At 44.1% G+C, this 15789-nt stretch overlaps 1 protein-coding gene across 2 annotated transcripts in view; it reads right to left on the bottom strand.

Moving 5' to 3' along the window:
* NPHP4 (nephrocystin 4) overlaps positions 1-15789 on the bottom strand; it is a 284183-nt gene that overhangs the window by 193183 nt on the left and 75211 nt on the right. For both annotated transcript variants that reach the window (XM_078611468.1, XM_078611467.1), the window contains exons 6-7: positions 11932-12068; positions 4942-5123 (exon numbers count right to left, since the gene is read on the bottom strand). In XM_078611468.1, coding sequence (XP_078467594.1) covers positions 4942-5123; positions 11932-12068 — 319 coding nt within the window. The remainder of the gene's footprint in view (positions 1-4941; positions 5124-11931; positions 12069-15789) is intronic.

Here is a 15789-nt window from a genome sequence, read left to right on the forward strand (position 1 = left end):
ACTCTATAAAGACCCCCCCCCCATAACAATCTAGGTGACAGTTTGTTGTCAAAAGCTCCCATCAGAGATGGTCTGTCAGTCTATTATGTGTCGAACGTGGCCCCATAAGAGACCAGTCTGTTGGTCTCTTGTCTTAAAAGGATCCCAGCAATGAAGTCCTAACAGCAGCAAAGAGGAAATCAATTATCAATTTATAATGGTGTGTAAACATCGTGCATTTTTGTTCATTTCTGCAGAGAGTATGTTTCAAATAAAAAAAACAAATATGCTGGCAGTTTAAATCCTTAGTTTAGAGGTGCGAGCAATGGCCCTAGCGTGCGTGGTTATTAATAACAAGACAAAAGCAAAGTGGCCTGCTGAACATGGAATATCACAGAATCTGAATATTTATTTACACTGGAGAAATCCGATGAGCTATGAAGCTCTTTCTCACAGATGTCCAGTCGGGGCATGGGGTAAGAACGTCACAACAGCAAAGAATACAGTCGCTCAGACCTGATTTGGGAAATATAAAAAGACATGGAGATTTTCGAATTTGCGACTGTGGATAAATAATGTGATTCAAACATTTGGGCATTTCAACTGGTAATTAGGGATTGTCACCCCCCCACCACCACCCGCTCAAGCCCATTGGGTTGAAACAGCCATTATACTGGTAGGAACGAAGTGAACCAGCCTACAATAAATTATATCGTCCGTCCTTCCGATGTCCGATTAGGTGTAGTAACATCGCCCCCTACTGCAAACACTTGGCAGGACCCTACAAACACCTTTAGACTCAGGCTTTCCTGGCTAAACAAGTGTAACATTCCCTTATAATTCCCTGAGATAGTTTTTAATTAAAACATTTAAATTAAAAATTAACGCACAGCAGCCTAAAGCCTACAGCTAGGCCTAAAGCCTAGAACTAGGCCTCAAACTCTCCCTTCGTATCGTACCCCCGCCATTTCATTTTATTATAGCCATTCATTTGTTCGTTCCTACCAGCCCACCCCGCAGGGACCTGTTATAATTGATGATGAGCAGACAAAAAAAATGTGTAAATAAAAAATGTCGCAGTCGTTTTTTTTCTTTTTTAAAGCTTCACAAGTCACTCACAAACATCAGTTCTTGAAATCCAGAAAAACAAAAGATGAGACAACATTAAAAAAGTAACAAAAACTCCACCAACCAAACACACAGACACACAAAACCCAACACTCCAATTCTGGTCTACGAAAACACAAGTGACATGCACTTACGTCCCAGCCCTGCCACTGTGACAATAAAAGCCGACTGCATATAGACACGGGCGTAATTGGCTGCGGATGCCCCACACTCTGGCTAAAGCACCAACGCATGAACCAACCCACACTTGGGCACTCTCCAAGATGGGAGGAAAGATTTTTTGTTGCTTCATCTCATGGGGGGTTACGCCAGGTCGTTTCCAGGCCTACCATCTCCCGTGGCTGCCGCCCCCCCCCACCCCCACTATGCACGCCTGGGCACTTTGTTAACAGTCGCTGCCGCTAATGAAACGCAAGAGGGGCCCCTGTTTTTACCGAGATCTAATTGGACTCATTAGCCCAAAAAGTCGCCCATTAAGAGCCGGAGCAAGGCAAAACGGCACCGGGATACAGCTCGGGCACGGTAGGAGAGGTGTGAGGTTGGGGGGTAAATGATATCCGCGTATAAATGTACAGAAACGATATTTCCGACACCCACCGGAACCACTTGCCGCTGGTTTCTGTTGACAATCTTCCGTCAGAACCGACGGGAACATATTTGCGGCGTGCCGGCGAAAAATGCGAGCCATTCAGTCAAAAGGAAAAAGAAATCGGCCATTGGAAAACGAAAGGGAGGTGTTTTTTTGGCCTGCGGCACAAAAGGTCTGAAGGACGAGATGCGGCAAAGCACCCAGCCGTGAGACCGGCCGCATTCCAGGCGATTTGGTGAAGGGTAGCACCGCGCGGTGTAACTGGTGAGGAAAGCGCTGGATGATCCAACGCCGGGGACCGATGGCGCTGACATTTTGCGCGTGACAGAGCCCGCCGGGGCGGTGTGTTTGTATGGTTTCAGAATCAGAATAAAATGTGTTTCATACCGGAAGAATCCGATGAGCTGTAAAGCTCTTTTTCACTGATGTCGAGTAGGGGGCGGGTCAGAACGTTATAACATCAAACGATAAAAAAAATAGGATAGGAGCACAAAGTTTAGGAAAGGTAAGAAAATCCATACAAAAAATACAAATACAACTAAACTTTTATTTATTTTACCAGGTAAAGCACACCGAGCTATTATCTTCTTCTTCAGAAGCGACCTGGTCGTCACAAATGCTAGCTCAACAAAGTGGCTTATTGTCACGTGGAAAATTGATAGCAGCCAAATACTACGAACACACATTGATTTTAAATGCACGGTTTAACCTCGCACGTGGGACTCCACGGGACGTGGACCTCCCAGGAGAGAGAAAACACGGAGCAGCCCGACACGATTCCACCATCACCCTTCCCCCCGCTCCCCCCGGCCTACAAATTCGAGACAACGGTGCGCTGGCTGCCTCGTGGGAACTGCGCCCTTTACGCGGTGCATCGGGGTTGAAACCGTCTCCCCATTTTAGATCTCAAAAATAATACGTACATCTCTAGAATCATAATATTTATGAGTTATAAAGCTCTTTTTCACGGATGTCCAGTTCCAAAATCACTCCAACATGCTCTTGCCTGTCTCTTGATTTCACTATGCTGATCCTAGCCTTACTTACGAAATTGTCCCAGGCACTCATACTCTTGACGTGTTTTCTAGTTGACTCCTTCTAACAAATACCTTCATTTGTTAAGCGACCTTCAAGATATTGGGAGAGAGTCCAGAGAAAATCCATGCAAACGAGGGGACTACAGCCACCAAGCTTGCTGCCTCGTGCCTAGAACCATCTGGGCAAGCCTTGGTGGTCACCGATCCAAGTACTAAACCAGTGCCAACCACCACGCTTGGCTTCCCAAGATCTGATGAGATTGGGTACATTCAGAGTCATTTGGTTGAAGAAAAATTGTGTTAAAACATATGGACACAAGAAGCATCATCACCACCATCGTCGTTGTTGTTTGCCGGTATACTCTGCCACACGTACCGAATGCATTTGAAAGTCATGAAAAGGACACATGACATACTTACGCTACATAATGAGCACGGGGGGGGGGGGCATAGGTTCTTAAAAGTAAAGAAAATAATTGAAAAACATTGCCAGTTCAGAAACGCACGCTCAGAGGTGGCAAGATAACAAGGCGGGCAGCGCGGCTATGGGGGTGATTACCAGTCAACAGCGGCGGCACGCGGGATCGGCGGACAACACTGCACGGCATAATTTTCTTCCTGCGATGAAACCGCATCATCCAGCAGGCAAGGCATCGTTATGTCCTAACCTTGTGTCTATGCAATGATCTCGGCTTCGGCCGCCACCTGGGGGGATTTATTGTTTCATTAGAAGATTCCTGTCCAGATGCATTACGAGCCCACGGCTTAAGCCCGTTCGGGAATAAAATTACGTAATGTGGCCTTATTGTCACAAAATGCGCAGAGTTGAACGGAAGATGAATAGAAGAGCTCCGAATGATTTAAAATGCGCTTGAGCACAATGGGTCGGTGAGTGAGTGAGTTCGCACGCCATTATCATTGCGCAGTGCAAAGTAAGAGACAAAGTAAGAGACTTTGCACTCTGGATTGACCAGAAAATTGTAAATGAGATTTGCTTAAAACATCCTCCTCCACGTGGAATCACATGAGCCCAATTACCCAACCGAGAATAGCAAATCCAAGATATAAAAATAACTGTAACAAAATATGACGGTCATTTGATGTGATTTATTTTTTTCCCCCTGCTACAGCTACTGCTGACACAAGACGAAGGTGTTGGAATGCTTCATTAGAACCCTCAATTTCTTTCGCAAAAATTTTGGATTTTGTGAACGTTTCAGCCTCACAATTGAAATTGCACTAGATTCTGCCCGTAAAATATTCATCCATCAAAAACCAACATCCTGCATCCACTTTACATTCCTTATAATATCTGTATGTAATATTTGTACACATTTCATAATTAAGCCCCTCTTCCACCCCATAGGTATGTCTACCACCTGCAGCACAAACCCTAAGTCCAAGTTTTACCCTGATATCTGCAACATTCATGTCACAGTGGCCACGCATGAGTATGTATGTTGAACTTCTTTCGCACCGCACATAGCCAACCGTGCTACATATGTGGCTATTTCACATTCCCCATGAGAGGGATCAATCTCTCAAAAAGAGGACACCACTATTAACTTCCCACAAAATGGTACTTAGTTGTGCATCTCCAAAGGGGCTGATAGGATGATTTGACACGTAGGCTTTGACAACCAATATGATTCATAATTGGTTTATTTTTAGGTTCGATTGTGTGTAGGTGTGGTGTCAATCACAGTGATAACCCTCCACCACCCGACAAAGCCAAACAAATCAAGTTGTCACCTGGGCAAATGTGCCAATCACTCAAGATCTGAGCTTTTGCAAACACCTGATGATACTGGTTGCAATGTCGAGCGAAACTTCGTACAAAATAGAACACATTTTTACTCGCTTTTTAACATTACCGGTTTGCTAAAAAGCGAAATCAATCGGCACATCCACCCACGAGACAACTTGATTGGCTTGGCTGTGCCGGGCGCATAGCTCTGATTGACGTCATACCCACACCATCTGACCTAAAATGAAACCGATTATGATTCACAATTGGATGAGTTAGCCCCCCAAACAATATCATAAACTCGTGCAACCTTCGGATTCCGAGTCAAGAGCTTGAACTTCAAGCACCACCCGTGGCTCATAAACAAAACATACGATTTGTACGACGCAATATTACACTTTTTTTTTTACATATAAAAAAGTGTCCAATCGCAACTTCGTGTCCGAGAAGGCCGCACGTACCCTGTGCGGGTTAGCGACGCCGAGCGCTTGTGGACACCGCCTGCGCCGCCCTTGCCCGGGTCCCACTCGGGCACCAGCACGGCCACCTGCGGGTCCTGCACGAAGGTCCAGCCGTTGTGGACCCCGATGTGCAGCCTTCGCTCCTGCACGGTGACCGTGTGTCCGTCCGGCATGCGGTCGTCCTGCCACGCGCACCGGCCGTCAAGTCACGCACCGAAGCGTTATGAACGTGGATGGCAAAGCATGACGTGAACCCTTTCCCGTCCTGAGATGTCTTTACGTTGCAGGGTGGGGGTTCCGTTCACCGCTGAATCTCGTAACGCGCAAGCGGTTCGCGGTCATTTTATTTAGAGAGGCGTAGCGCTGCTGTTTTCAAAGACATTGAACTTTACTCACCGCAGAGAACTGTAGCGACACGACCGCACTCCACGATAGCCGGCGTCAAACTGTGCCACACGCCCTTAACGTATATGGCCTTTTACTTTTTTTTTCTACTTCTGATTTGGAATCGATTCGATTCCGTTCGGGATTGACTCCGGAAGAAAAGCTAATGATGCACACGCACGTCATCGGAACAGGAAGGCGTGAATAACATTAATATAAATGACAACATTTGGTATTAGCAGCTTTCTTAAAGGACACAGCTATCATGGAAGATATCCCTTCGCTTGCGCGTGTGATTTGGTGAACCTCATGCCAGTCGTTATATTTCCGTGTTACCTGCCATTGTTACTTGAGCGGCGTGTGATTTGAATTGTGTTCTCCTTGAATGTGTTTGCCACTCAGTGTTCTGCACCGTTTTGATTTTTTTTTATGCTGTAACTTCCCTATGTTCACCAAGCTCCTCCACGGGGTCATTTTTGGAAATCAGCTTAAGGCTGAAGGTTTCTTCCCCGCGTAAAATGCAATCAATCGAACAATCCAAGGCACTATTATGATTACAATTGTTGACACAGGCAAAGCCTCACCGACTCTTATTCAGGATGGTGGTCGCCAAGAACTCGTTGAGATGTCACTCGTCACTGATGTTAACCGTGGCTGAGCATCTAACTCAGACAGCAAGATGCATAGCACAATGCGCTAACCACTGCACCACGGCTCCCTACGTCATTGTTGGGTAGTGTGACTGTACAATGATCACCTACACAGGTGCCCATGGAGGGTAGCAAAGCTGAACTTCAACCTTTTTCACCCCGGGCTTAAAATGTGTGAACAATTATAGGAATTTGACTGTTGAACTGCTTGGAGATAAATCGACGATTTTAAATGGCAAGGCTGTATTTACCGGTACACGTGGCTTAATTAACTTAAATCATTCTGTTCATCATTCTGTACAATTAAGTTAAATAATAACGATCCTTCATTAGGTCACTTTAAAGTAACACGATCATGTGCTTGCATTGCTTGAGTGAGTTGCTGTTGACAATGGACTTGTGAGAAGCGTATGTTGGCATTTCCGCGCACATTAAAGCTAGTTAAAGCTTTCAGACAATAAAACAACCCCAAACACTACCGCAATGTACATTTGTTTTTTTTTAAAGATAGCGTTGGGTTTATGGCAATCGATCAGTTTGTTGTATGTACAATTTGAACGATGAATTGGTGATGTCTGGGCAATAGGTGCACGGCCCAGGCCATAGCGATCAATGGTCTTTATCCGATTCACACGTCCCTTTCTACTCTCGACAAAAAAAGGCCACAATTAACGGAGCTCTTACATTCAACAAACTCTGTGCGCAGGCAACGAACACGCATCGTGTAAAACTCAATCCATTCAGTTCCAGTTTATTCTGCAGTACCCTGTGAGCTAAGGAGCTCTTAAGTGGGCTTTCATCAAGTAAAAAACACACCGTTTCCATGACAGACATAACACATCAGAGAAAAATGATTGAATATATTTATGAATACTCAAAAAAGGCAAGAAATCATATCATTTCAAATAGAAAAAGTAATATTTTAAAAGCTTTCGCCGATTAGGGAATAAAAAAAGTGCAATATTAGAACAGTAAATGGGAAAGAAAATGGCTATAACTTGACGGGTGGTTTCAAAAAAATGTTTTTGTATGAAACGTGGACATCTTTTTAAATAATTAATAGTAACAATTTACGTATTTTGTCAATCCATTGCTGGAGGAAGGCCTCCCCACTCCGTGTCCATAATGGGGGGGGGGGGGATTTCATTAATATAGTTCACAGCAATGGCCACTGAGGGTTGCTGAAGTAAAGCCAGGACCAAAATATACAGTGGTACCTCGGTATACGTCGTTAATTCGTTCCAGGAGGTAGGACTTATACCGAAAATGACGTATACCAAACGAATTTTTCCCATAATAAATAAAGGGAAAGGAAATAATCCGTTCCAGAGTATAAGAAATGATATTTTGTTTGGCATAATATACATTAATGGGGTTGTAAAAAATAATTTAGACACTACTTATTACTAAAATGCATACATAAATTAAAATAGATGCATAAATAAATTAAAATAAATTGAAATAAAAAAATAATTTAACATCACTTTACCTTGCCGAGAGGAGTTGATAGCCTACGAGGATGGTGGTGAGGAAGGGGAGGAGTCGTGAACAGGGTCTACGCGGGTACGGGGTGACTCATCCAGACCCATACAAGTTCTAGCAAGCGCGTCGTATCCCAAGCAAGACGTCGTATCCCAAGCAAGATGTCGTATCCCAAGACATTTTTTTCTCATCAAAACACGACGTATACCAAATTCGACGTATTACAAAGCGGTCGTATACCGAGGTACCACTGTATATTGCTCGTGACCGATGTCAGCCGTGGCTGGAAATCGAACTAATGTCACCGGAGTTCATAAAAGCACCTCCGATTAACACGGTTGGCTACGTATGGTGCGAAAGAAGTTCAACATTATATGTACATACAGCCATGGCTGGGAATCAAACTCATGTGGCTGGGTTCATGATAGTACGGTGCGTAATCCCGCAAAGCCACCGCTCCACCTGGCCACTTTTGAACCCTGAATGAAATCATACACTTTAACACGTAGGCTTTCGCGACCTCTATTTAAGACCAAAACAGGAGGATTTCTCCACAAGTCTAGCTGTCGCCTGATGATGCTAATTTTTGTAATTACTGGCGAAACTTCACGGTTCTCGAATTGTAAATGCTGCGGGTTTACTCTCCAACACACCGGTGTGCTGAACTAGTAAACAATTGGCACATTTTGTTCACATGACAATCCTTGAAAATTGTCTGTGTCGGGTGGTGGCGGTTTTAACGACATGTTTATATTCATGCGATCTAACTCGAAAGGCCTCTATTATGGAATTCACACAAATATGAATGCCTGTCTTACTCAAACAAGTGGGACAGTCAGTGCTTACCCCCCTTTTGCCAATTCTGAAACGGTGGTGCAAATTCCACATTCCTGTTGGTGAGAACGAGTTTATAGGAAAGATGACAAACGTTCAAAACCCAAATTGAGCCCCGCCGAGGGAAGATGTGCCGAGTTGATCCCAGACTTCGCAATTTGCGATTTGTGGCCACGCCTGCCACAATGTCACGGATCAAAAATAAAGAATGTACCTATTAAAAAATAATGATGACCCAAAGAGTGACCTCATAACCGATGACCTGATTTTATCCCAGCATGTTACCAATGGAATGTTGAACTTACAATTCTCTATTTGTACAGCATGCCATTGTTAGGTAATTTTAAACGTATATATTATAACCAGGGTGCATGCATTGAATATATAAATAAAGACCTTAATCTGTATGTATGTCTCTGAAACCTCTAGGGTACTTCCCGATAAGGTATAAAGCTTAAATTTGGTACATATGTAGCTTTTAGGACAAACAACAGGGAAAAATATAAAAATCTGAGATTTGTCATTTTAAGGCCACCAAATGTCGATTTTAAGTGCCCCATAAAAATGTTTGTGCGTGTCATTCAGAAACAGTTCAAAATATAAGATTGCGGGTTTTTTTCATTTGATAGAGCGTTAAACGGAAAATAAAATTCAAGCGAGAACCATTGGTTTTATCTTTTATTGTTGTTGAGATATTTTGAATGAAAGCGGGTTTGAACTAAAATATTGGCATTTTATATTTCGAAAACGGTAAAAGATAGGAGCTTCCCCTCAGAGTATTAAGTAAAACACTTTTGTGTTCTTTCTCATAAAAAAATTACGAAATCTTTCAATTGAACGGTTTCCGAAGAAGTTGAATCAAGTCATCAACAATTTTTGCAGAAAATTACAAATATTTGGAGTCGTAGTTCGTGTATAATCGTAGATAAACAAAAATCATATCAGGTGAATCATCATATTTACTGAAAACTTTTGCCTGGCGAAGACAGGCCTTATGAACTAGACGTCTATACAAAGTACATCAAAATCAAGATGTTATCGTGGGTAAAAATTGTTGATACCACAAGACCCTGGCGTTACTTCTTTCTGCCAGAAACCACAGGTTTCACACCGTTAATTCATGACCACCTACATCTGCTGTTATAGTATCCCACCATCTGGCTTTAGGTCTTCCTCCTTTGATTGCAGGACCCATATTGTGTTCAAATCACGAGTTCTCCTTTATTTTTCCCCATCTTATAAACATACAGTGTAATGTGTTAATCCCCCTTCACTCCTGAGATCCTATCTTCCCAGCAGTGAATTCTTTTGGCTCATCACCACGGACACATTTTGCCCAAGACATTTCTACTGTGGTCGGATTCAGACCATCAACGAGCTGTTCTGAGAACCCAGTTAATGTACAGGTGACCGATTTGATTGTAAAAGCAGTGCATGTCAGTGTAACCGCCCAACTAATCCTGCCTGCATGTAAACTGCACACAGAACACATCACTCTCCCGCTATGATTCCGTTGACTTTCACGGATTCAGGGTCAACTTTCGATTCGAGAATATGTTCTCTGTGTCTTGTTTGTACCGTCTTATTTGTCCGTTCAGTATCTGTTTTGTCGGCCCATTTTGTTTATTATGATTTTCTCGATTCCCATTTCTGACACATTGTAATTTCAAACAATAAACATACTGCTCAACATCCACAGGTCGTGTGTCCCCTTGTAATTGTCCTGTTGTTGTTTGTTTACTTCGCCTAAAGTTAACATTTACGTACAATTAAGTTAATTACTTCTTACACGCACGATTCAACGCATGCATTGTGAGTGTGAGTATCAGTTTCCTTGGATGAATCAATGGACTGTTACCTTGCCTATGATAAACAGTTGGCTGGATGAATTCAGCTTCCTGCTTCAATAGGTTTCTGATGAACTTCAATCAACATACACAATTTCGCAAACGTCAATCAGTGGATACCGTATATTTATTTAAAGCGTTGTTTCATCTTGTAAGCAGACGAAGAACGTGAAGATCGAGGCGGTGATGCCATTTCAATAAGATATTCAAAAATTATTATGTCTTTGCTATAAATATCAAGCTTCATTGATGTATATACATGAAAGGATTTGTATATTTTTCCAAAAGGTTAGCATGCTTGTTGAAACACACCGGGGTGTAGAAGTATTTGGAAGAAGAAAGTTTTTTTTCTGTTGAACAATTTCGACCGCACGATCAAACTGCGCGCGATTGCTTAAATAAATAACAGCATGTGTAAAAAGTTTTTAAAATATATATATTTGTCACGGAGAGAAAAGAAAAAAAGGCACACGGAGAAGAGATATTAATGGACTCCTGCTCGCTTCCCTTGCCAGATTTGCGCGACAGCTGGCGTCATTGGTCTGGCCGTTCTTTCGATTTTGGCCTTTAGATTTAATGAGCGGGGAGCGTGCGTGCGCGTACGTGCGCGTACGTGCGTGCGTGTGCGCGTTCCCTCCCGACACACGGAAGTGTGGGCTCAAAATCGCACTCCTTTAGCACACGTGCGGCCGAGTCTCGCAAGGAGGGCCCCGTGATCAATCAAAGCTGACGCATATATTTCAATAATAAAAAAAACCTGTTGGAAATATACACGCACACACACATTTATATGATATCGTTGTCCTATTCATCCATCCAGCCTGTCCTGTAACTGTGTGCACAAGGTCACCAGAAGCAACGCTACGCGTTATGCATTTTTCAACAAAGGCGGGGTGTCGTTGTTGACGGATATAATATAATCTCGTGACGTTGTATGGTTGATAGACACACGTAAATGCGTCTATTTTATAATCGTGAGGGGCTGGGGGCTTGAGGTTCACCGCATGGTATGGTGGTCAGGAAAAGTATTTTGTTTTCAACGAAACAATGTTCGGCCCAGCTCTGAGGGCTCGCACGTAAGAATGATTCCTGTACCTCCGATTAGCCCGGTTGGCTACGTACGGTGCGAAAGAAGTTCAACGTACATGCACGTGATCGGCGAGCAGAATCCACATTGTTGTAAGAGCCCGAATAAAGCAACGACGTGTGTTGGGGAAAGAGAGGCCTATGGACATTGCACGTGCACGCCAACGGCTCTTTTGCCAAATCCTTTGCTGGATTAACGGCTTCCTGATGCTGCGCCGATCGTGGGGGGGGGGGGGGTCATTATTTAACCTTACTTCACCACACTGGTCAGTGCGGATTGAAGGCGGGGAGTATAGATGCGGGAGCATAGAAGTACAGTACGATTGATTTTGTTGTGCTATTCTCTGCTGCTCAAACTATAGATATGCTATGGTGGCGAGATGTGAACTACCTTGCCTGGCATACAAGAGACTGTGGGTTCGATCCCGACCCTGACGCCTATATATTTGGTGTTTCAATGTTCTCTCCCTGTGGTCACGCAGAATGTCCTCCTGGTCCTCCTGTTTTTCCCTCGACATTTAGAAACAAGCGTTTAGAGTATATTGCTGCTATAAACTTCCACGTGACTAGCCACTTCGTTGGGCTATCATTTGTGGCCAGGTTGCTTCTGAAAAAGAGCTATATAGCTCAGTGGGCCTTACCTGGTAAGATAAAAGTAGCTTAGTTTAGTTTATACAGGGTGTATGCTGGCGAGTGCCCATTCTTACCGCGTTGAGTCGGTCTTGATTGAGAAGGCTCAGCAAGGTTTCCTCAAATCGCTCCAGCGACGGAGGCAGAGTCACCGTGATGTGGTCAAGAAAGCAGGGACTGGACTTCAAAAGTCTTGGCTTCAACAGGGCATCACCTGAAGGAATGTAATGCAACGACTGTTACAGCACTTCTAAAGGCCACGCAAGACGCGGCGAAAATATTATGGCAATTGCTGCCAACAATCGTCGCTGGCAATAGTTGCCGCGATATTTTTTTTGTAAAAAAAAACACGTGGTTGCCAAAATCTGGAAAAATGTGATCGCCCCTTCACTCCAGTGTGAAACCAGGAAAGCAACTTCCAATGAGGTCACATGCATTCCCAAGGTTGTGTGCTCTGTAGACCAATCATCGTTCATTCAAACATATTTTTCAACTCTGTGACACTGCCATCCAAGTTGGCAAAGTTATTCATGGTGAATGCCCTGCCAATGAATGTTGGCAGCAAAAATTTCCCCCAATACCGCCCTGGTGTACATGGCCGTCATAGGATAATCAATTCTTCTTTTGCACGGGCAGGGCAAATAACAAATGTATATATTGATGTCGCACGGATTTAAGCAATGCTCGGGTGGAACAGACAATATTGTAAAAAGGGACGGATGGATCCATGGTCGAGCGCCTTGATGGAATGGCAATGAGAGAATAGAACGGCGTCCGAAGAGGACATCCGCCGAAAATTTTGGAACGGGGAGTTCGGCTCGTTGTGCCGGCGTTCGGTGGATCTTTGCATCACGGGGATCGTGGTGGATGGCAGCGGCTCGGGCAAGTTCTCATCCAGCAGTCCATCAACCACGGCCGATTAATAATGAATTTTTAAACAAAGTTAATATCAAAAGCAAGCGGGACACATTATAACAACAAACATGTTATTCAGACCTTCTGAAAGTGAGCGTTCAGAAGGCACGGGTGGGCTCGTCTCTGTCTGTCTGTGTGGTATGATTTTCCTCTTTCTAAACGAAGGAACGTGTGACTTTTGAAACAACATGTCCAGGAGCGGGTTGGTGAAAGCCGGTTCGAAAAATACATTTTCGTGCAATCAACGGAGATTGCACACAAATAATATTGAACAAAATTGGTGCGGTGTTTGAACTTGATTTAGGAAACACCCCCCCCCCGCCCGCCCTCCGTCCGCTCCCCCCACCCCCCCCCAATCTGATGTTACAGAAAAACAGAGATGTCAAACCACAGAACAAAACGCTTACCAGCACAGGACACGGAGAGAATATTGCACAGAATAAACAGTCAGATCTATATTTACCTTCTAAGTAAGTGAACAAGACATTAGGGGGATGTTCATTGCTGAGTGATTTAAGATTGTGATGTTTGGGAACTTTGTTGTGATCTCGGAAATTGGTTCATTCCACATGTTCTCTTTTGTATTAATCTATGTTCAATTGGCTCACGTTATCCTCTGCCACTTAACATGCTACACTTATTCGGGAAGCAGCATTTAGCAATATCTTTGTTTTTGTGGTGCAGGTTTCGATTGACACAGTTCATTATTAATATTATTATGCTTGTTTAACCAGAAATGCTTCATCGAGTCTCGGGACTCTTTTTCAGGAGGGTCCTGTTAAGTTTCCACAGTAGGCGGCGATGATTTGCTACTTATCAATTCAATTTCATTAGATAAGCAAATTTAGACCCGTGACGCCGGCACACAAACGGCCTACTCTTGCGAATGACACCACGGGATCTTTAAAGTACAAGGTGAAGCAGACGGTGCGTAGTTATGTGATGATTACGCCCGCAGTATTAGCCAGGGCAGCCACTGGATCCGAACCGTGAACCTCCACAACAAGCAGCGAACACGCGACCGCTGGGCCGTGTCGCCGCCCAAAGATAGCAAACAAATTTCTGAAGGAAAAAAAAACACAACTTAGATATCTTAATATATTCATGACACAGCAAAGACAACTTTTCATGTGTGAAGGAGCTGTTTTTTTACGTGCGTTGGCATGTATCCATTTATCTCCGTAGCGTTTCCGTGATGAATGCAGAGCAGATTAGGGTGTACTGGCACTTGATCTGGCTCTTGTGCCATCTCAGTCCTTCCATGTAAGCCCTCACCCCTCTTGTGTTATAATTATAATTTTAAATGTTCTATCTTTACAGGTGACGAATGAAAGGAAGGGGTATCAAACTAGATTCGAAGTCACGTAGAAATAAATTAAATTAAATAATAGGCGGTATCATGACATTTTGTTCAATATAGCGTCGTCATTTGTGCAAATTGCACCTCAAAATCGCTGAGGGACCAAAGACTGGAAAGGCAGCCAGTTGGTGAGCCGGCACCAATAACAGTCCGAGCTCTGCAGCCCTCTATATATAAAGATGTTTTCAGCCAATTAATGAGAGCCCCCTCGCACGCGCGGAGAAAAGCCACGCTGTGAGATGGGACAACACTTCATCCCCATGTGAGCTGGAAACAGATGGAGATTAGTCCACACCCGCAACACTGCCTCCTCCGAGCAAACCAGGGTATGGCACATCGACGCACACGAGGAGGGAGTCTTGCAGCAACATTTGTGCGAGCCACCAACCCTCGCCTAGACAGTGTTCTATTACAGGCCATGTACCACCGCCCGGCACATGCAACCTGCATTATTGACATGCAAAAACATATGGGTTTAATGCCCGTAACGACGTGAAATTATCTCTAACAGTGTTTAGGAATACTTAATTACACTAAGATATAATTAGTCATTTCACAGTATCCACATATTCGGATTTGAGTGTCCGTTGTGGGTAGGATGGATGGGCGTAAAGTTTGAGTCTCAATGACCATTGTAAAAATGAAATCCTACAAAAGTACGAAATAATCCTCTTTCACGTAATGCGCTGGCGCTTTCGAGTACATTTAGGTCCCATTATGCTCTTGCCATTTTAGAAGCCGAACATTTTAAAGCCACAGCACTCAGTAATCTAGAGACGATTTCATGGCTACCCACTGGTGTGATATGCAAGCGGTGCCCCACACTCAAATAAATTTGGCGATCTCCCAGCAAAACTTCTCCGCCAGGCAATGTGTAGCATGTGGCTAGAACTCCACAAGATGTCTGGAGGTGGATCTCTAACTTTAATGCGCTACGATGGAATAATTTCCAGCATGTCTCGTACACGCAAATGGTTAACTCTTTTCTCGAATGCAATAACATGTTCCGGGCCATCTTGCAATTGACCGAGTGTGGTAAATTTTTATCCTTTTAATTAACAAGCTGTCAGCTGAACACTGCTGGGGTCCGTTGGGTAAGGGTATCTGAGCAGAGGTGCAGTCACCACAATTGGGCCGTGCGCAATTGTACTAAATCGGAGAACCGTGATCTCCCGGGGCTACCAATGTTACTTCGAGTAACACCCTCATCCTCGTCCCCCACTTTATTTTGTAGGCGACCATACTCCGGGGATTATGCAGAATAGTGGGAAAGCATGAGGGTCACAGGACGTGAAATCTGGGCCGGTACGCTTTCGCATTACGTCCTGGCGCAAATGAGATTACAGCGACTGGCTGCTGCTCATCCGATGGAATATCTCCAGATGTAGAAAACATTTGCCTGGGATAAGCCGGCTTTTGCTGAGACTACCGGCTACCGCAGCATTAACAGCTGCGTGCCATTCGTCTCTGACGTGTTCCCTACTTCGGATGCCACTCTGTCATTAGTCTCCATCAACCGGCCATCATTCCTTCTCGCGACATGTCCTGCAAAGCCCACTCACTTTTCGCGATGGTGACTGTCACATCGTTGACTTGCGAATGTCCTCTAATCGACATCTATTCCTCCCTCCTATCTCAGTGTAACTCCCGGAATGCACCT

Source organism: Lampetra planeri, chromosome 36 (assembly GCF_965212315.1).
Source record: "Lampetra planeri chromosome 36, kcLamPlan1.2.h2, whole genome shotgun sequence".
NCBI lineage: Eukaryota > Metazoa > Chordata > Hyperoartia > Petromyzontiformes > Petromyzontidae > Lampetra > Lampetra planeri.